Here is a 22,260-nt window from a genome sequence, read left to right as displayed (position 1 = left end):
ATAGAAGCAGTTAGATAAAATCCCATACAAAGAGACAATTGTATTAATGATTGTAATCACTCAGGAAGAGGTGGAGAAGGTCGTGGCAGAGTAAGTGATTGGACAAACCCCTAGAGTGAAGATATGTCAGATATTTAGAAACTGTGTAATAAATGTTTGTAAGACTGTGCTCTATCTGTCTGATGATGTAATTCAGAAGGGGTGATTTCTCCTTTATAGAAAGAGGCAGTAGTTGCATTTCTGTCAAAAGAAGGAAAAGGCAGAGCACCATTGTCCTCTCAGCTAGTTTCAGTACTTAATACCGAGTATAAGCTAGACTATTCTGGCATCATATATGGCACAATATCTTCCACAATTAACACACTTAGATCAGAGTTGATTTGTTAAGGAGAGACATACATTTGTCGATATTCTGAGCACTGAGATTTTAATGGGAATTGCTCAGTGTAAAAATTAAAGAATAATAACACTTACCTTATTTACAGAAAAAGGCATTTACAAGCTAGAGTGATATAATTTAACTAAGGTAATGCTAACCCTGTGGTTTCTAATTTTAATTATAATATAGACATTTGAAAGCTGGATTTAAGAGTTATTCAAGATTGTTGTTGCCTTTCGGATTTATGAAGGGTAATATATATCCCCTTTGATGCCTAATTGTTTTGCAGTGTAACAGTCTGTGACAGTATGGCTCCAGTAACTTGAAGATTAAGGGTTATAAAAGGGACAAGACAATTGTAAGACTTTATTTGCACATAACATTTTTCTATACATGTGTAACTCATAGATGAGGAAAGTTGCTTGAAGCACTTTTGGAATGTTTTCAGGATATAAAATTCAAGCTATGAATATTATGGCAGTGACAATAAATAATGTCCCTTTCCCACATATAAGAACTACTTGCCAATATTTTGGAGAAAGAAAATATACAAAGTATTGGGGAATGCAGGTAGGTGATTTGGTTTAGGCTTAAAATGGAATTTATGACATGGAAGATTTCTATTTATTTATTTATTGTCTTTGTTGACCAGGTTAGTTCTACAAGGCTAGTGTCCTCTTTTCAGGGAAGACCTGTGATGGTACTTCTACTACTAGGGAAAATGTGGTATCGTGTCAGAGAATGTCCCTTTCTCTCTTTGCATACAGGGATGTTGTTTGTGGTGGCAGTTCTTGTTTCCGGACTGAGCTCAGATGCAGCCCAGAGAAGAAGGAAGAAACATGATGAGTCATGACCTCAAGAAGGAGATTGTCACTGAAGGAGCTTATTTTACAAAGAAAGGAGTTGTTTTGGAGGCAAAACAAGATGTTGGCAGAGATTGATAGACATGAGTAGTAGTTATATGAGAGAGAACCAGAGATGAGTGTTGAGGAAAAGGTGAACAAACCTTTAAAGGATTCTGAGACTATGTTTCAGAAAAGGCTGTTCCAGGATTCCAGGAAAAACTGCAGGATGGATGTATGTGCGATGTTTATGTAAGGGATATGATAAACCAATGCAAACCAGCAGAGATTAATATAGCAGCTTCATGGCGAGATATTATGGACAAAATACAAGAAGAGAAAGATATTTTAATAGAGAAGAAAAAGTCATATGCACAGATGGTGAATGAAGGGCAAAGGACATCAGGGAAGATAAAAGAGACGGTAAAGAACACATTTTTAGTAAGACTGAGTAGTAAAGAAGAAAAAGAACTTGAAAGATATGATGTTTGGCATAACATAATTTCTCCTGTGGGTATCTCTCCTAAGGAGGTAAGAGTGATTATACATATTAATAATGATACTTATTGTGACATTTTGTTTGAGTCAGGACAATGTACATACAAAGAATTTTTTAGAACAGTTTAAATTTAAGAAACATTATAATCCATGGAACTTACGTGTTGTACAAACGTAACAAAGAGACAAAAAGGAGAATTTTTGAGCGGTTTCAGACAAAAATTGGAAAATAAGTTTTAAAATAATTTTTAAAGGCTTTATGTAAAGATGTTCTGAACTTTACAAAAATTATGATGATACAGGTTTGTGGACTGGAGGATGGGAATGTAGTGTTTATCTGAAAATGCAAAATGGAAACATTATGCATCTTCTGAGCTTAATAAATGTAGAGGGAAATAGGGGTATTGCAAAATATACGGGGCAACTGAAAACATGTTTTGTTTTTTGCAAAAGATGATCATTTAATTAGTAATTGTGACAAAAGAAAGTGTTTTATTTGTGGTAAAGCAGGGCATGAAGCTAAAAAAAATGTGATATGAAATGTAGAAAGTGTGGTCAAACAGGGCATATATGGTTGGATTGTGAAGATTACATAGAAGTCAAAGAACAAGAGCAAAAACAGAAATGTGAACATAACATAGAAGATAATTTAGAAGATGAACAGGAAGAACAAATAATAGGAGAGACAAATTAATGTAAATTAGTGTATGACAAAAAGAAAATGAATTGTAGGGAATAATACAAGAGTCAAGTAAAGAAGAATATATGAACAAGGAATGTTTAAAGGAACAAAGAGTTCCATAGGGAAAAGGGTGAAAGATAGAAAAAAGGAAGTTTAAAAATATAGTAATGAAAGAAAATAAAAAAGGCAAAGGGTAGAAGTACAATGGTATAATAATTTATATAAGAAGACATGTGAAAATCTTAGTTATAAATGTGAACAGTAGAAAGAATATTAAAAGAAGATTAGATGAATTAGGATGGTGTTCGACACTTGATATTTATGTTGTTATATTAGCAGACACAAGAATATTAATGGAAGAAGAAAGGTTGCAAATAGAAGAGTTGTTGGATGGTGACATTATCTGGGGTATGGGAAAAGGTACATGTTCAGGATTATATGTCATGAAACAATAGGAGTTCTAGATTATAATATAGTAGCACAGGGTAGAGTAACTGTGATAGACATAAGGTGGAAAAAAGTTGTATATAAAATCATTGCAGTATATGCATATGTCACAAGGAAAGAAAGAGAAATGGTGTTTAAAAAAATTAAACTATGTTGGAGTGAATATGGAAATAATATTAGTGGGGGATTTTAATTGTGATCTAAGAAATAGAAGAAAAGATGGAAAAGATGTTAATGTCAGAAATTATAAAAAGTGGAAGATTTCATACACACACACACACACACATATATATATATATATATATATATATATATATATATATATATATATATATATGGGTCTACCTGATAACACCAATATGCCAAAACACCGACAATGAAATAACCAACACGACAAATCCAAAAATTCAAAAACACGAAACTTCACATGCCCGACAAACCACAATCCCGACAATCAACAAAACAAATACCTTCCCCGGAAAACACACACACACACCACACAAGCACACCAAAAACCTTATAAACCTACACTAAACCTTACATACACTACTATCGATGCACTAACCTTAACCCAAACCCTAACCCTAAGGTCCATCACTCTCGCACACTTACCTTACCCACACCTTAACCCTAACTCACTTAATCCACCCCTAACCCTTAAGTCTGTCACTATTGCACACTTACCTTACCCTCACCCTAACCCTAACTCACTTAATCTGAGTCTAACCCTCAAGTCCGTCACTATCGCACATTTACCTTACCCGCACCCTAACCTTAACTCACGTAACCCACCCCTAAACCTAAAGTCCGTCACTATCGCACACTTACCTGACCTGCACCCTACCCTAACGTCCGTCACTATCAAACACTTACCTTACTCACACCCTGACCCTAACGTCCGTCCCTATCGCACACTTACCTTAACATGTCGGTGCTCTCAGCATTGGGATTCTCAACTTTCGGTCTTCTCCATTGTCGATCTTCCGGTGTCGGTGTTCTCGTTGTCGGCGTTGTGGACTTTCAGCATTTTCAGGCAGACCTATATATATATATATATATATATATATATAAATATATATATATATATATATATATATATATATATATATATATATATAAATATATGGGTCTACTTCATTTGCTCTAACTTCCATTTGCCTGACACCCATTTGCTCGACCCCATTTGACTGAAATTTCATTTGCCCGACACTTCATTTGACCGACAAGTATTAATGGCAAGAAAATGGAATATGCCCCCTTCCCCACTGTAGTGCAACCCTGGAGTTAGAATATATAGTTGGGGGGTGTGGGGGGCAAAAATCCCCCACAACGGGGGGGTGTGGGGGGGTGAGGCCCCCCACTTAATTTCATATTATATTGTTAAGTTTTGATGTAATATTGCTTAGTAAAACAAAAGTAAGTGGGGGGCTTCGCACCCCACACCCTCCCATTGAAGGGAGCTGTGCCCCCCACACCCCCCCAACTATATATTCTAACTCCAGGGTCATAGTACAGTGGGGAAGGGGGCATATTCCATTTTCTTGCCAATAATACTTGTCGGTCAAATGAAGTGTCGGGCAAATGGACTTTCAGTCATTTGGTCTCGGGCAAATGGGTGTCAGGCAAATGGGAGTTAGGGCAAATGAAGTAGACCCATATATATATATATATATATATATATATATATATATATATATATATATATATATGTGTGTGTGTGTGTGTGTGTGTGTGTGTGTGTGTGTGTGGGTATATACGTATATATCATGGGGTAATAAACACTGGACTTAAGAAAGAAACAATATAAGAATAGAGTATTTTATAATATCTGATAGTTTGAAAGTTGTACAAGAAAGAATAAAAGTAACAGGTTTTTCAGATCACTTAGTTTGGATAGAGATTCAAGAAAAGGAAGGATATATAAGAGTGAGTAAAGGTATTAAAAGATTAAATGAAAATGAACTAAATGAGGAAGATAGAGGAGAGATTAATCAATTATTGAAAGACTGTGCAGATATGAGAATTTTTTTATGAAGATTGGACAAGCTGGATATGTTTTAAAAAAATATATATATAAAGTGTTTTTATGTGTGTGAATGAGAGGGAGGATAGAGGAATGGTGAGGATGCAGGGAGTAGAGGTGGTGAAGGCAGATGAGTTTAAATACTTGGGATCAACAGTTCAGAGTAATGGTGAGTGTGGAAGAGAGGTGAAGAAGACTGTACAGGCAGGGTGGAGTGGGTGGAGAAGAGCGTCAGGAGTGATTTGTGACAGATGAGTAGCAGCAAGAGTGAAAGGGAAGGTCTAAAAGAGGGTAGTGAGACCAGCTGTGTTATATGGGTTGGAGACAGTGGCACTGACAAAAAGGCAGGAGTCAGAACTTGACGTGGCAGAGTTGAAGATGTTAAGATTTGCACTGGGTGTGACTAGGATGGACAGGATTAGGGATAACTATATTAGAGGGTCAGCCCAGGTTGGAAGGTTCGGAGACAAAGCCAGAGAGGCAAGATTACGGTGGTTTGGACATGTGCTGAGGAGGGATGCAGAGTATATTGGGAAAAAGATGCTAAGGATGAAGTTACCAGGTAACAGGAAAAGAGGAAGGCCTAAGATAAGGTTTATGGATGTGGTGAGAGAGGACATGCAGGTGGTTGGTGTGACGGAGCATAATGCAGAGGACAGGAAGAAATGGAAACAGATGATCTGCTGTGGTGACCCCTAATGGGAGCAGCCAAAAAAAAGAAGAAGAAGAAGGAGGAATGTCAAGATATAAAAAGAATGAAAAAGAAACAGAAGTATAAAAAATGTGGACCAGGAAATACTTAAAGAAGTACTAAGAGATAAGATAACTTATTATGAAAAAGAGAAGCAGAAGTATGAAATGAATCCATAGAAAATGTAAAAAAATGTTATTTAAACAAAGGGTATTTCTTACAAGGAAAAAAGAAGAGGTTGCAACATATAGAAATAAGATAGTAAAAGAGAGCAATAAGAGAATTAAAGGATGAGAAAGAGGAAATAGTGACAACAAAGGAGAAGATATTGGAGATAGTAAAGAAGCATATAGAAAATACTTTTAGAAGGAATGAGATAAAAGGGACACCAACATGGAAAGTTAAAAGATTAAATAAAGATGATAATGAAGGCTTGGAAGAAAAAATAAGTGTGAAATAATTAAATGATATATTAAAAGAAATAAATGTAGAAAAAGCTACTGGAATGGATGGGATTGAATACCGTATGTATAATAATATGAAAGAATGGCAAAGTGTATTTTGTGGAGGTGCTAAATGAACGGCTAGTAAAAATGAGTGTTAGGAAAACAGATATGTATTGGAGCAATGAAATTTATATGGAAGAAAGGAGAAAATAAGATATGAGAACTTGGAGACCAAGAGAGTAGTGAGACCAGCTATGTTATATGGGTTGGAGATGGTGGCATTGACAAAAAGGCAGGAGTCAGAGCTTGACGTGGCAGAGTTGAAGATGTTAAGATTTGCACTGGGTGTGACAAGGATGGACTGGATTAGGAATAAGTATATTAGAGGGTCAGCCCAGGTTGGAAGGTTTGGAGACAAAGCCAGAGAGGCAAGATTACATTGGTTTGGACATGTGCCGAGGAGAGATGCAGAGTATATTGGGAAAAAGATGCTAAGGAAACAGGAAAAGAGGGAGGCCTAAGATAAGGTTCATGGATGTGGTGAGAGAGGACATGCAGGTGGTTGGTGTGACAGAGCAAGATGCAGAGGACAGGAAGAAATGGAAACAGATGATCTGCTGTGGTGACCCCTAACGGGAGCAGCTGAAAAGAAGAAGAAGAAGAAGAAGTATTGAATAATACAGATTATAAGATGTGTATGAAAATAATAGGGAAACAGGAAATGAGAGATAAACTACTCAAACATAAGATTTTTGGTAAAAAAGGAAAAGGAAGTCAAGATTCGTTAATGATAGTGGGAGAAGTGATAGATGATATTATAAGCAGAAAGGCTGAAGTTAAACTTATGTTAGGAGATTTGAGTAAAGCATTTGATAAGATACAACCTGAGTGTTTATGAGATATATTGGAAGAATATAATATAAGTTATAAAATAAAATATTTCCTTCGGTGTATGACAATAATAATGTGAGACTAATATTAAGTGGAGGATTAAGTAAAGAAATAAATATAAGACGTGGGTTTGAGCAAGGATGTCCAGTGAGTAGTATTTTATTTCCATTTATTATGAACTTAGTAGTTAATGAGATAAATAGACAATTAAGAGTAGAAGGATATAAGACAAGAGAAGGAATGCTGATGATATGGTTTTAATTACCAAGAATAAACAGTGAATGGAAGAAGGGATTAAAAGATTAAACCAACAATTAAAAGCTGTTTGATTATGTATAAATAAAATAAAAGTAAAGGGATTGGAAGAACAGATAATATAGAAGGTATTTAGTTTAATGAAGTGGTTATAGATATTTTTGGGGTAAAATGTAGGAGTTATGTGCATAGAGTGCAACAATGGGATTTGAATATACAAAAAGTAAAGAAAATATAATTATGTGTGTGTGGGTTTTTGAAGACATATAAGTTGGCATACAAGAAGAAAGGATATTTAATAAACTTAGTTCTTTTTAGAAAAATTCCGTATAGAGCAAGTGTATATATGATACCATTAAAATAGGAGAAAGAATTATTGTCTGTTGTATTTTCATTTATATGGGGATCAAGGTTAAATCCAGTTAGAAGAGGGACTTTCTATGTCAAAGAAGAAGAAGGGGATTAGGATTAATTATTCCTATTGTTCATGCTACATCTTTGATCTTTATAAAGTATTGACAGGTCTGAAAGAAGGGAATAGAGATATAATAAATGTAATAATGAAAGAAAAATATACAGACATATGGAAACAGAGAGCCACACAAAAAATGTAAAGGCAATTTAAATGAAGAAATGAAAGAATATCAAAATAAATTTGATTTGGAAATAAATATGAAAAATGTAAAAAAATGAAGGAATGGTATTTGAATATAATGAAGAGATCCGTTTCCTGTTCAAAACATTCTTTAGTGTTTTCTTGCTGGTTTTTTTTTTTTTTTTGCTGCTGTTTAAACCATTTTTTAGTGTCTCACTGCTGTTTTTCTGCTGTTTAGAACATTTTGTTAGTGTTTCCCTCCTATATTAGTGTAGCTAGTAACTGTAGCATAGTCCAGATACAAGTTTACTGCATCTAGGTCTGTTAGTAGTGGCTGCACATTTTCCAATCCATCTTTGATTGGAAGGGGTCCTTATGCACCCTTGTGAGAGAATTGTACTGACTGAAACCTATCTGGTGAAAGGTGATTGGTCTAAGGCTTGGAATAAGCACCATCATTGGTTCTTTTGAGTGATTTTTTAAACTTTTTTTAAAGTTTTTAACACATGGTATTTAAGCCCTGGATTTGAGTGGGTTTCTGCTTGTTTGTGTGTCATGCAGAATAGCACAATGCTGTGCAATTGTGCGCCATAACTGAACAGATAATTTCAACAATTTTTCCCTTAAATACAGCTGTAGTACATTACATACATTTCTGGTCTAAGAAGTATTGCTAGTGAGCTGGGACCTATTAAATCACCAGCTAAAAACCCCTTCAGAATCTTCCTGATCAGTCCTGAAAGCACCTCCTTTGTGATAACAGTTATTCAAACCTAGCACTATGAACAGTTGGACTGCCCTTGTTTCTCATGCCAGCTTTGTTGACTTGGGTTTCCTGAGGCAGTGTATCAACTGCCTCATGAACACTGACAACCCTCTACTAATAAGTCACTCTAGTATAGAGTGCGAGGGATGTATCTACACCAAGAATATAAAATCCCTGTTCTCTTTCACTCAAAACAGTAACACTGAAGAGATGGTCAACTCACCCACCACTACTCATGCACATAGTACCACTACTCATACACACAGTACGAATCCAACACAAAAATCAAAATACATGGAGGTTCTTTCAGAAAACATACTGAAACACCAAAGACCTCCAAAACAGAAGACTGCTAAAACTAACACAGTTCCCACATCACCAACATTCCCACATCACCACCAGTGTCTCACGTACCAAGGCCTTAAGACATAACACTCAAAAAACACATTTTCTTGTTATTGAAGACTCCATAGTGAGAGACATGGATGTCCCACTCACCAGGTTAGATAAGGAGAAAGTAACTTTCAGCTGCCTGTCCAGTGCCAGGATTCGTCAGATGACCCATGCACTCAGGGCACTAGGCAACAAGTACCATTATTGCTCTGTCATAGTTCATATTGGAGTGAATGACCTGAGATGTACTTCACAGGACTATATGAAGACAGGCATGATTAAGGTCTCTAAGTATGTGCCCCAGGCAGGTATGTTCCTAGCTTTGAGCAGCATATTACCCTCACCTAGAATGATGTCACAGTTTTAAGAAAAATGATCAATTTCAATAATTGGCTTAGTTTTTGGTGTCATTCACAGGGGATCCAGTTCCTGTCAGCCTGGGCTGACATGATCAACAGACCTCGCTGCATTGCCAGAGACAGTTTGTACCTGGCATCACTAAGCATTTGGCTGCTGACAAAGGCTGTTGCATTCCACATAGTGCCTTTTTAGGCAAAGTCTCAAAAACAAAATTGCTGAGCTGAAAATTGCCAACCATAACAAAATAAGGGCCATGCTGCTAAACACTAGGAGCTCAACCAAAAACTGCACACCCTGGAATTACTTCTATCACCAGAGGATATAGATGTCTGCACAGTCACAGAAACCTTGTTCACGGCCTTAGAGAGTAACCCAGCCTTGCAAGGCTAGAATGCCTTCCAGAACTGCAGACTAGAAAATGGAGGAGGTGTTTCTATTTATATTAGAGATAAATTCACCTCCCGACTAGTTAGACTGGACAACTCTATGGAGTTATTCCAAGTTCAGATTACTGGGGGCAAGACCCCCATTCAAGTCATAGCTAGTTATAGATCCCCCTCCATGGATCATGATGCACACGAGGACTACTTGACCAAAGTGGAGTCAATCCAAATATTGCCAAACACTCTGCTAATGGAGGATTTCAGTTATCCCACCATCAACTGGGAAACCTACTCTAGCCCTAACTCACTAGTGAAACAGTTCCTTGACTTTGTTAACTCAAATGCCCTGGGACAAATTTTTCAAATCTCAACAAGAAGAACAAACATACTAGATCGGGTCCTCACTAATATGACAAACAGATGCACCACTGTAACTGTCAGACCTAGATAAATCTGACCACAAATCAGTCTCCTTTCAACTGGCACTAACACCAGAACTCAAAAAGGGCAAAGTCAGACTAAAAAACTTCACTGAAGCAAACTATACCTGCCTTGGGGAAGGTATAAATGCATTCCAAGCCCTACCCCTAGCTGGAAGTTGTAACTATATCAAAGATTATACTAAAACCATCCAAGCCAGAGCCTCAAGTAATAAAAAAAGCCACCTGGTAGACATCTAGCATCAACAAACTTTACAAGAAATGCAAAAAGTTGCTGTCTAAGAAAACTAACGTAAGCCTCCAACAATGGGAATTCCTGAGCCTCAGTAGGCAAATAAGATAACATGTCAAATCCTCTAAGGGTAACTCTGAGAAAAACTTAGCAATCGCAGCCAGGAATAATCATAAGGCCTTTTACAGCTATATACATAGCCTAAAAGACAGGACCCAAGCATGTTCCGAACTAGTGACTAAAGTATCACACACACTGATCCCGCAGAGACAGCAAATCTGCCATCGGACAGATTTGGTGAAAATTTTCCTCCCTTATCCCCTCCAAACTTATTACAAACTTTGCCCCCAAACCCCCCAGCCCACCCTACATATCTAAAGGGCAGGTCATGAAAGCCTTGTCTAAGGCAAAGAATACAACCTCCAAGGGACCAGATGGCATCCCAGGCTGTCTTCTAAACAAACTAAAACATGAACTAGTATCACCATTAAGTACCCTTTTCAATCATAGCCTGACCATGGGCTTTGTTCCTGTGGAATGTAGAACAGCAACAGTTATTCCCCTCCAGAAAGGTGGCTTAGCAACAGACCAAGGAAATTATAGACCCATAAGTCAGACCAGCCTCATCTGTAAAGCCTTGGACTGTATCATCATGCACCTCATAAATAAAGACATAGGTGACCTCCCAACCCTTGATTCAACCCAATTTGGCTTTTGATGGATGCCCTAAGTTCATATGCAGGCACCATGGTGCAGTCGCATAGTAAAAAGAAGGAATTAAAAGATCACTATGCATAGTTGATGACTGAGCTGGAGATTGATAAAGAAAAAAAAATATTTGTTCATGAAGGCAAACTTTGACAGAAAAGTGTCCATATTAGCTGTATATCTAAAAATGGCAGACAAGAGCATCATATCAACCAGAATAAGAATGAATGAATTCATAGACTTTTTATAGCTAGTTCAGAAGTTACTTGCAGGATGCCAAGCCATATAGTAAAATAAAGGACCAAATTTTATTATAAATTGGCAACCAGGCAAGACATATAATATGGGGGATAATTATGTATTTTTTTAATGATTATTATGTTTAAGTTTGATATGACCGGGTGCAGTTCCTGGCTTCTAGGAGGAAGTATAGACTAAAAAAATGTAAGATTTCCTACATATTATCTATCATTCTCCAGATTTTACTTCCTGTTAGGATTTAAGACCATTAAGACCGTTGTTACTTCACAGGATGCTTTTAAGTCCATATGAGGGTATGACCCAATGCAAAAAGAAAGACATGTTACTGGCTCAGAAAGATGGTGACTAAATTAAAATTATGTAAATGGTTTGTTAGTCAAAAATGGATAAAGAATGCATGTAAATGGATATGGAGCTGTTTAAAATACAAAGCTTGCTGTCTTAGTCTCAACCTGGATTACATTCAAGGTTAAACTCTTTCATCTTTGAATAAAGACATCATTAGAACCATGGTTCTTTCTTTCAACACTGGGTAATTTGTTGTTTTGTTCTGTTATGTTTAATATAATTTCTTATTGCTTCTAAAGTGAATTGTATTTATGTAGATGGAAATGACTTACAGTTCAACTGAGTGAAAAATGATTGTCTGAAATGTTATTAGTTTTATGCACAGCCATTGTTCTACACATGTGTTGACTTGTATTCAAAATTTTTATTATTAAACTCTATGAATTAAGTTAAGATATTCAATAGTTAGACTGTATAAGAATAATAGCTGACTGATAAATCTCATGTTTACACTTATGTTATATAATAATGTTGTATTGCTTCCAAGGTAAATTGTATTTATATGAATGAAAAACCCTTGCAGTTTTACTGACTGAAACACAGATGGACTAAACACTATTACTTTTTAGAGAGATTATTGCTGGTATACCATAAGAATATTGTGTTATAATGTGTATTCAGAATTTGTGCTGTGCGAATAATTTGTTAAGTTGTTAAGTAATGAAGATTCTGGATAATTGATTTATAGGAGAGTGGGGTAAACATGCACTTCCCTCTAGAATCAGTTTTAAGTCACTGGTTTTGACCAGCCAGAAACAATGTGTATTTAGTTACAACAACTACTGTACTATTATGCATATGGACTAGATTCTTTATTATATCAAGAAGATAATGTATATAAGTGTGTACTTCTGCTAGCAAAGGGAAGTACCAGCGTACACTATTTGATACACCCTGCATTGTTTTTTTTTAATCTACAGATAATTTTTTCCAGTCAAGGCTTTCTCTGCTAGGCCAGGTAGAATAGATAAGTTTTTGTTAAGTAGTTACTTGGATATTTTTGTATTAATGGTTATCATTATATTGGGTTTATAATTAAAGATGCTTAGTGTTAATTATTTTCTTGTCTTCATAAAATGATGTATTCTTACCTTAATGTAAGCTTTCTTGGCATGGATATATTTTTCAGATGGAGACAGTGTTTTTGTGAAAGTAAATGTGATGATTTATTTGAGAAGGTGGCTCAAAAGATATTTTTAAATCAATGTAGGATGACTTTTGCTATGAGGAATGTAAAACGATCTACCAATCCAGCTAAGAAGAGCACAGTAATGTGTTACTGATCTTTGGTGCTGTTCTGCGAGAGACGTATTAAACTAAGTAGGAGCATAATACTTTGATAAAAAGACGTTGGCCATGAGGGAGGTAACTTCATAGTATCACATGGCAGAGATGAGTGATGCTGCTGTCTTCCAATCAGTAGCCTTTGATATCAAAGGATACAGTAACAGATAAACAGAACTGTTATGTACACATCTAAAAGGCTGTGTTGGTGGTTTTTGCATTATCATGTTTGCTTATCCCCTGGGTACTTCACACAAAGATGTTTAGGACATTATCATGAAAATAGTTACTTTTATGGAAAGTTAACCTTTATACTTTGGCAATAGGAACAAGGTAGCAAGCACTTCAGAAGTAAAAGTTTAACTAGTAGTGTACTAAGTACCACAATTTGGAAGACATCTAGATACCCATTCTAAAGTGATGAGTCTTAACGCTGTCTGTGATATCAGATCAGAAGTACACAGTGTGCATCTTTATTCTGGGGGATATAAATCAATATCTGAATTGATAAGTTAAATATAACCACAGAACATGTATATTTTATAAAATTTGTCAGTATTCACACCTCAGTAGTTTCTGACCATGCAACATTAAAATGTTCATTGTGTACAATACTGCCTTGTTGTGTGCAGATATTGATATTTTTTAATATGTTTTCTTGCGCAAGAGACATTTGTTGATTGATATAAAAGCTAAGGGAAAATAAGACAGTGGAAACAGACCAGAAATAGTATAACCTGTTGATTAAATGGGATCTGTTTATGAGGGAAGTGACACTTGATGTAAGAGATTATACAAGTAAGACAATAAAAATATGTTAGTTGAAAATAAAAAATGTCAGTAGATAAATTTACACACATTTTAATGTTATGCCACTGGAAGTTAACATGGTGAAACACAATATTGAGCATTTGTTATACAACATGTATGAGTTTATGTGGGGATCTTTGAAAGAGCAATGTTTTTAGTATTCACCTGAGCATTAAAAAGCTCAATCAATTATAGTGAGTCAATAGAGGTCACAAATAATTGTTACAAAATTAAAAATAGAAGATAACTCTAATTTAACAAAAAGCATGTGGTAATAGCACAAAGACTTTGTGAAAATTATTAGCAATTAATTAGGGAGAGAATGTCAGGCACAAGCACAAACACAGCACTCAAGAATATTTCCAATGTTTAGAACTATCAAAAGTTATCAGTGAACAAGCAGTAGAAATGATGAGTCCAATAATGTAAGAGGACTTTGCAAAGATATTACAGTGGCAAGCAAGGGGCAAAAACTTCAGGTAAGGATGACATCCCTGTTGAATACTAGAGTGTCCATTCATAAACAGAAATTGATATCCTGTTTGATTGCATTATTGAGTAAGGATGTAGGGAATAGTGGATTTCCCCCATCTTTGGAAGAGGTAACTTTTGTATCAAAAGATGATAAGGATCCTAGTTTGGCCTCTTTGTATATGACTCTACCATCTTTAAATCCTTACTGTAAGCTATTCATGTCAATTATAACCACAGAAAAGGTCACATTATATTCTCAGTTGCCTTAAATTCAACAGTGTTGTTGCTTGGGGGAAGACAGAGCTTTGATAATGTATTGGACACTGGAATAATAAACCTTGCAAAGACAAGGCAGGAAAGTTTAGTGGTACTAAGTATAGACACATAAAATGCATTTGATAGTGTAGAATGACTTTGTTTAACACTGGTGCTTCTGGAGTTTGATTTTACAAGTGAATTTCTTAAACTAATCATGGCTGTTATAATGCCTCTATGGCTAGAATGAAAATTTGTGGAGTGCCTTTGCCTTTCAAACTGTAACAAATAATAAGAAAGGGATGTCAATTGTCTTTTGTGTTGCTTACTTCATATCTTAAATGTTTATACTTAAGACATCTGAAGGGATATTTGTTAGGTGAAGACAATAAAAAATATCTTTGAAGATAATATGGTGATCTGTTTAAAAAATCCAGATTGGGTTATGAGGTGCTTATTACAGCATTTAGAGCAATTTGTTGAGTTGTGGGGGTTATAGAGTAAGTAAAAGACAAGGACAATAGCAGTTAACTTTGTGTCAGCTTGGTCTATAAAAATGGAATATGATTATTTATGGCAGGCAACAATATTAAATATCTAGGAGTTTGGCCAGACAATACCATTGAAGAGTCTACAAACAAACCATATGATGAACTAAAAATATTTTAAGGTGGTTCTCATCCCTGACTTTTTTGCTGAAAAGAATGAAGCCCTTACTATGTTGCTGCTGCCCTTTGGTTGGCTGTAGGGGTGTTTGTGGGGTTGGGTGGAGTGGACAAGAGTGAGCAAGTGACACTGCCATGCCCATGCTGGGGGGAGGTATAGTTCAGCTTACTGCATTAGTAGCACCTGCCAGTGGATGGATGATTGTCTGCAGGCTTCTGCATTACTCATGATGCATTGCTTAATTTGAAAGGCATATGCAGTAGCTGCAGTTGTTCAGCCTGCAAACCATCCTTGGGATAGAAGTTAGGCAAATGTCCATAGTGTCATCTAACTGATCTGCTCCTTACTTTCTGACGTTCTCCTCTTTGGAGAAAAAGCTAGATAGTTAGGCTGTCTAGGCACTGAACATGTGCCCTGTAGGACTCTCACCCCACCCAGGGGATGCCTGACTCTCACACTATGGGTAGGAGGAATGAATGAGCTGGTGGGGCACAGGTAGGATGAACTACAAAGCAAATTATGAATACTACGAAAAGGAAAAAGGTAATTTTTCCTTGCTGGAAAATGATTGGTCTAAAGCAGTAATATCAGATGATATAGGCTATAAGCTTTTTTTGTTATTAGATTATTTTAAACATTTCCAGCTGATTTGTCAGGTACGTTTTCAAACGAAGTGAAAAGTACAATGGGGATTTTACTTGGGATGGTAGAAAACCTTGAGCAGCCTGAAATAAAATAACACTTCCAAAAGAAATGGAAGGTACTATTATTCACAACTCCTAAAAATGTAATGAGTCTGTACACCTGAAACAAATGCATTTATTATTTAAAAAGATGTTACAAGGCAGACAAGAGGAGAAGATTTATCTAATATTAATATTGATGTGTTTGATAGGGTTTCATTGTGGATGTATCATCCTAGGACAGTGGACGTTCCCTGTGTGTTAATGCAAACTGCAGTGACTGCTCCCTACATGTAATATTCCTGCACAGGTGGAAATTAGCCAGTGGACAAAGTTGCTGTACCTCCTGGAGGCAGTAAATTGAGAAAACAAAGGGAGTTAGGTTTAATCAACTGGAAAGGCAAGAAAACTAAGGTGATTTTCTGGAAACAGTTGTGATTTTTTTAACACCTTTATTAAAGTATTACTTAAGACACAGGAGAGACAGGTGCATAAATAAATAGAAAAGAGAGCAAACCATATTTTTTTAGCATCCTTATTGAATTATCACTTAAGATATAGGCAAACGTATTTATATAAAAGAAAACAAAGCATGTTAACATTCTCACAGTTGCTGAAATGATGTGATTTAATTCAAACTAGACTGGTTGTGAGCTTAAAAGAAGCTTGAGTTGACTCATTTCTTAAGATTTGAATATGAATACTTAATTTATGACTGAGCTGACTGAGGTTTCTTTTTTGGGGATAAACTCTTTGCTAGGCTTGTAAGGCCCCCAGGGCCATTAACCTAGTAACCTCCTATGATCCTATGATGATCCTGTGAAATGTCAGAATGCACTTCTCGGCGGTGGCATCTTTGTAATGGAGACAGCCAGTGAGAACACTGTAGTGAAAGGTTTGATGAGATGGGTTGCAGTCTTTCAGTGCTTTGGTCAATGGGACATTTGTTAAAGTAAGGCAATACAGAACAGTATGAGTTACTCAGAGAAGCATTCCTGAAAGATATAATGCTTGCTAAAATACGTGATACAGGAACTGTGAAATGTATTAAAACAGAAAGGGAAGTGATGTTTTTGGTGATACTGATAGTTAGGAAAGCTATAAGCCAAGACTGGCTCCAATAATATTGACTGTTATAGAAATACCAGATGGTTTGGATAACAGATCGAATCATAACACAATCATAATACAAAAACGAAAACTTCATGAAATCAATATGTAAGTAGGCATCTGCCATGACAAATGCATAGAGACACACTTAATAGATACTGTTTGCAGTTAGACATTTTGAATCTATTAGAAAATAAAAAAAATAATACTATTATCTGAACATTTAGAATTTTCAACTTGCTAGCACATGGCATTTCCAGTGGTAGTGAACTGTCTAAAGTGTTTAGATCTGCGTGATGGACTTGATGGGTTAGATAATCTGGAACTGATACCAAAATGGAAATGGAAGACTGTAAAGGAGAAACAAGTAGAGCATATAAGGTAATAATAGATATGTAATGACAATACAATATGAATATAAAAATAGTATGTAGTGACATTTAAATAAAAGCTTTACAGGTGATAAGTAGGGAGAAGGCATCTTAATCCTAGATATGAAACTAATTAAAAAAAAATAGGATTTTTGCATGGAAATGTTTGCACAAATATTGCTATACCTCTATGAAACATGAAAAACTGCCGCTGCAGGCAGGAGGCAGATGTCGGAGATGCAATGGTTCAGACAGTGATTTTTTGGAGCATATATTTTGGGAATGAAAGGAGATGCTTCAGTATAAAAATGAGTTGAATAATATGCTAATTCGTATACATGGAAGAGAATTTAAATGCAGTCTAGATATGTTCTGGCTGATCAAGTGTAAAACAACATGTACTGTATTGTATAAGTATTGTAGATAAGAAAGCTATAACTAGAAAATGGAAAACCAAATACAAACCATTAATAAGGAAAGTAAAAAAAGATGATTACAGAGATTACAGTTATGGAATTAGAAACTATTACAAATCAGTAAGAGAACTCCATGGTAAAAAATGGGTTGAATATGCTGTAATTGAAGTTGAGCTTGAAATGGACATTAACAGTGAACAAAGCACCTAAGATGTATATCTTTTAAATAAAGCCAACTCCAGTTTAAGGTGTGAAGTTAATGGACCAAGTGCTAAAATGTATAATAAAATAAAACAATATGGCCACTAATTAATTCCTGATGTCAAATTATGTTGCATACAGTTAATTTGTGGGTTTAAATGTTTCAGTTTACTGGGCGGCCATGGTGCTGCAGTGGTTAGCGTTGCCGCCTTACAGCAAGAGGGTATCCGGTTCGATACTCGGCTGGGGTGCCTTCTATGCGGAGTCTGTATGTCCTTCCTGTGGTCATGTGGATTTCCTCCAGGTGCTTTGGTTTCCTCCCACATCCCAAAAACATGCTATATGTGGATTGAACACTTTAAATTAGCCCTAGGTATGTGCGTGTGTGTGCCTTCTGTGGAAGGTTGGGTGCTGGGCTGGCAACCCAACACCATAAAACTCAACTCCCAATCATGAGCGGACAGGTGCTCCACTGTGGTGACCCCATAACTGGAAAAAGCTGAAAGAAGAAGAAATGTTTTGGTTTAATGAGCAATAATAAATCAAACATGGGATTAAGACTAGATAGACCATCTGACTGTGATTTTGGAGGTAGATTGTTAACAGTGGTAAGTTATTGCTAACTGAATGTCACCACTGATTGTCTGAAATGAAGCTAGTTTATAACTGTTGTATAAATATATAAATATAAAAAAGTTGTTAGCAACAGTCAATACAAAATCACTAGTGCACAGTGCATGAAGAGTGCATAGAATATCAAACTGAAAATTTCTTAATAAAGTATTTACACTGCTTAAAAATAAATGATGTGAAAATTAAAACCTCGGGTACACTCATGGGACTGGCAAATGACAGTGGTAAAGAAAGAGCACAGAATTCACATCACCTGCATTAAAAATGAGCACAAAAGCTGGGAATTTTCAGAAGATGCAATAAAGTAAGAGTGGGGTGATATATATGTTTTTGAGTTGCAAATGGGCAAAAGAGGAGTGGGTTGCAGAAGTGGAGGGTTAGTGCCAAAGGTGGGGGGAGGCTAGAGAATGACTTGGAGCTATACTGCTTGGGGCTGAGTAGACCCCAAACCCATCTAAAAGAGAACCTAAGGTCTCACAAAGTCATTCTGAGTGGTGAACTCAAAAGTCATTCCCATCATGGTATTAGAAATCCAAAAAGTCATTCCTGTCATGGTATTAAAAACCCCAAAACACTTGGAGAAATTAAAAAAGTAAACTCAAAAGTCATGTTACGAGTAAACGGAATAGCACAAAAGGGAAGGGGTGACTGGAAATAAGAAACAGTAGTACTAGGCAACTGACGATGGGAGATCTAGAGCTAAGGAAAGAGAGCTTCAATGAATTTGGAAAAATCGGAACCTGGTTTGGTGTAATGGGCATAAAAGTCCTAGAATTGACACTAGAATTACAAGGAGGAATAGGAAGGGGCTGTGAGAAAGGAAAAGGAAGGGGCGGGGCTGTTATAACGTCAAGGCAGTTACTTATGTGGTTCATATGTGTCTGTACAGTTCTAAATATCTCCATAGTAAGGTGAAGAAAAAAACATTACAGTAGAAAATGGGTTGAAGCATAACATAGCCTCATGAAAATACATTTGATTTTTTTTCTCTAAATTGATGTTCTCAGTTGCTTAAAGCTGTTTAAGAGAAAATATCTCAAACAATTCTTGAAATTTATTGTACTTTATCTTTATGTTTTAGGTCACAACTGCTGTTTCTAGTATCTATTTAGTAGTAAAAGTCAGCCTTTCTAAGGTATGTATTAATACCATATTTACTGTTCAGGACTGATTGCAAACTGCAGCCGTGGTAATTATTTATTTTTAATTTTTAAGATTACCAGCCAGGTACCTTTTGGGTACCTGTTGCCTATTATGTCATTTATCCTTGCCTGGATAGAAACATGGTTTTTGGATTTCAAGGTGTTGCCTCAGGAACTTGAAGAAAACCGTAAGTAAAGCATATATTTCCTGGAGTGTTTAGTCATTTGGTTTGGGCAAAAAGTACTGCAATGGGTAAAGAATGACTCCTTTACTTCATGAATTTGTCTTTTGAATAATCACATGGCTATTCTTCTGCTAAGTAATGTAAATAAAACCTAGCTTCACTGATGCAGGAAATGCTAAACAATAATTATCAAAATGTAAAATGTGTCTTGGTAGAATGTGACATATCTTATGTTTGCCATCTGACTGTTTTTCAGACAGATTTTAGTTTGCCATTTACCTTTGAACACTAATAGAAAACCTGCAGGGGCCATAACTGCTGTGCAGAGGGATAAAGCCCTATCTATAGCCCAGGTGACCCAGGTTCAGTTAGCGTCTTAGGTGTCCGAGGAGCTGGCAGAGTGACCCATCCCAGGAGAGAGGGAGGGTTTTCATCAGTGATACTCCTTAAGGGGAGGTGTGGTCCAATGAGGGGAGTAACCTTTGGATTATGTTAATGAATGAAGGGGAGGGCCAGGAAAAAGTGGGTAGGCCATAATAATAATCAAAAATGCTCCCCAAATAGAATATGGATGGCCGAGACTCCCAGAAAGCCATAAGATTCCACAACCTGGCAAAGCAGGATATGGAATTATTCAAGAGGAGTTAATGATTGCTGGTAGACCCAGCATGGACTTCGGGCTTTGCTTATAATTGTTGTAAGGATGATGTGGTGTGGGGCAAAATATTAAAGCAAAAAAAAATACTAGACTTACAGGATGGGATTATGGTAAATTCCTATCACTCACATAAATTGTCTACCACAGGTAAATCAAGTTGCATGACTGTTCCAAAACGTAATTGAGATACAGCTATTGATGCATTGAAGAAAACCTCATTATCAGCTTATTAGTATATGTCTAAATTTTTTACCACTAGAGTTGTCTGATCTGTGAATGTAGTAATGTTTACACTGGTGGCACATGCATTACATTGACACCCCCTACACTCACACATGCACACTCAGATATGCACACACACATGCACACACGCACACACGCACACAGGCACACACACACACACACACACACACACACACACACACACACACACACACACACACACACACACACACACACACACACACACACACACACACACACACACACACATACATACTCAGATATGCACACATATGCACACACACACACACACACACACACACACACACACACACACACACACACACACACACACACACACACACACACACACACACACACACACACACACACACACACACACACACATTTAAACATCCAACAGTTCCTACCACAGTTGATCAAAATCTAGGATGTGCTCACCCATTCACCAACAAGTAGGCTAGGCTCTTACACACACACACACACACACACACACACTCACACACACACACACACACACACACACACACACACACACACACACACACACACACACACACACACACACACACACACACAGACACACACACACACACACACACTTTCACACTCAATTATCCATGCTCTCAATTACCTCTATGTAGCTCCCCAAGTGAAACCACCCAAGCAGAGGGAGACAAACACACACACACATATATATATACTCATCTGTCATCATTCAGGCCTCACAGACCCACATATACACATACTTCCAAACACACACATACATACAAACACCCAACTCCTCAGTCTTCACTGATAATTGCTTAACTTGTCTGCATTGGGACTTCTTCCTTTAATGTCAATAGTTGACCACTGCTTTTGGCGGTGTTAAATAGTTCCTCCACCTTTGGTAATTAGCACAAACATGCAATTCTTAAATCACTTGGCAGCATAAATTATGAGTTGTAGCCATTTCCAAGACAGAGTGCATGGCTATTTAGCATTATCCACTACTTCTGATTGCCTCTTTACCATGCATCTCAGCCCCTGGGACACCCATCCATGCTGACATGGTCATTAGCAGGAAACCTCAGCAGTAGGTATATGAATTGAAAAGGTTTATCATGAGGGGTAAAGATGCTGGTGGTAAGGCTTTCCCTCTGCAGTAATCTTTTCAGAATATCAGGAATAGTGTCTATGATAAATATTTAGACAAGCAATTACACAAGGACGGTATATGAGAAGATATCTTAATTGTAGGATTTATTTTTTCTAGTTAAGCATGTTTCTAAAATTGTTTAATGATATCAGTTTATTATATTTAGTAGTCTGAACTGCCATATCTGAATATAGTATGATACACTTTCTCTTCACAAATTATTTTAATTTCATCAATATATTTTTTATTTATGAAATAAACATTTCCACGCACTGAAATTCAGTTCCCAGTATTACATAGTAGTCATTTATTGCATTGTGGCACTCCTTCTGCAAGGATCTGAACAAA

General features: G+C 36.5%; 1 protein-coding gene across 5 annotated transcripts in view; it reads left to right on the top strand.

Annotated features, from left to right (window-relative positions):
• STARD3NL (STARD3 N-terminal like) overlaps positions 1 to 22,260 on the top strand; it is a 695,992-nt gene that overhangs the window by 587,739 nt on the left and 85,993 nt on the right. For all 5 annotated transcript variants that reach the window (XM_044064833.1, XM_044064834.1, XM_044064837.1 and 2 more), the window contains 2 exons: positions 19,625 to 19,678; positions 19,759 to 19,873. In XM_044064833.1, the coding sequence (XP_043920768.1) occupies positions 19,625 to 19,678; positions 19,759 to 19,873 (169 nt within the window). The remainder of the gene's footprint in view (positions 1 to 19,624; positions 19,679 to 19,758; positions 19,874 to 22,260) is intronic.

This window comes from Protopterus annectens, chromosome 3.part0, assembly GCF_019279795.1.
Source record: "Protopterus annectens isolate FY-2018-M chromosome 3.part0, PAN1.0, whole genome shotgun sequence".
NCBI classification, from domain to species: domain Eukaryota; kingdom Metazoa; phylum Chordata; order Ceratodontiformes; family Protopteridae; genus Protopterus; species Protopterus annectens.
This window is presented reverse-complemented; position numbering and strand designations above follow the sequence as displayed.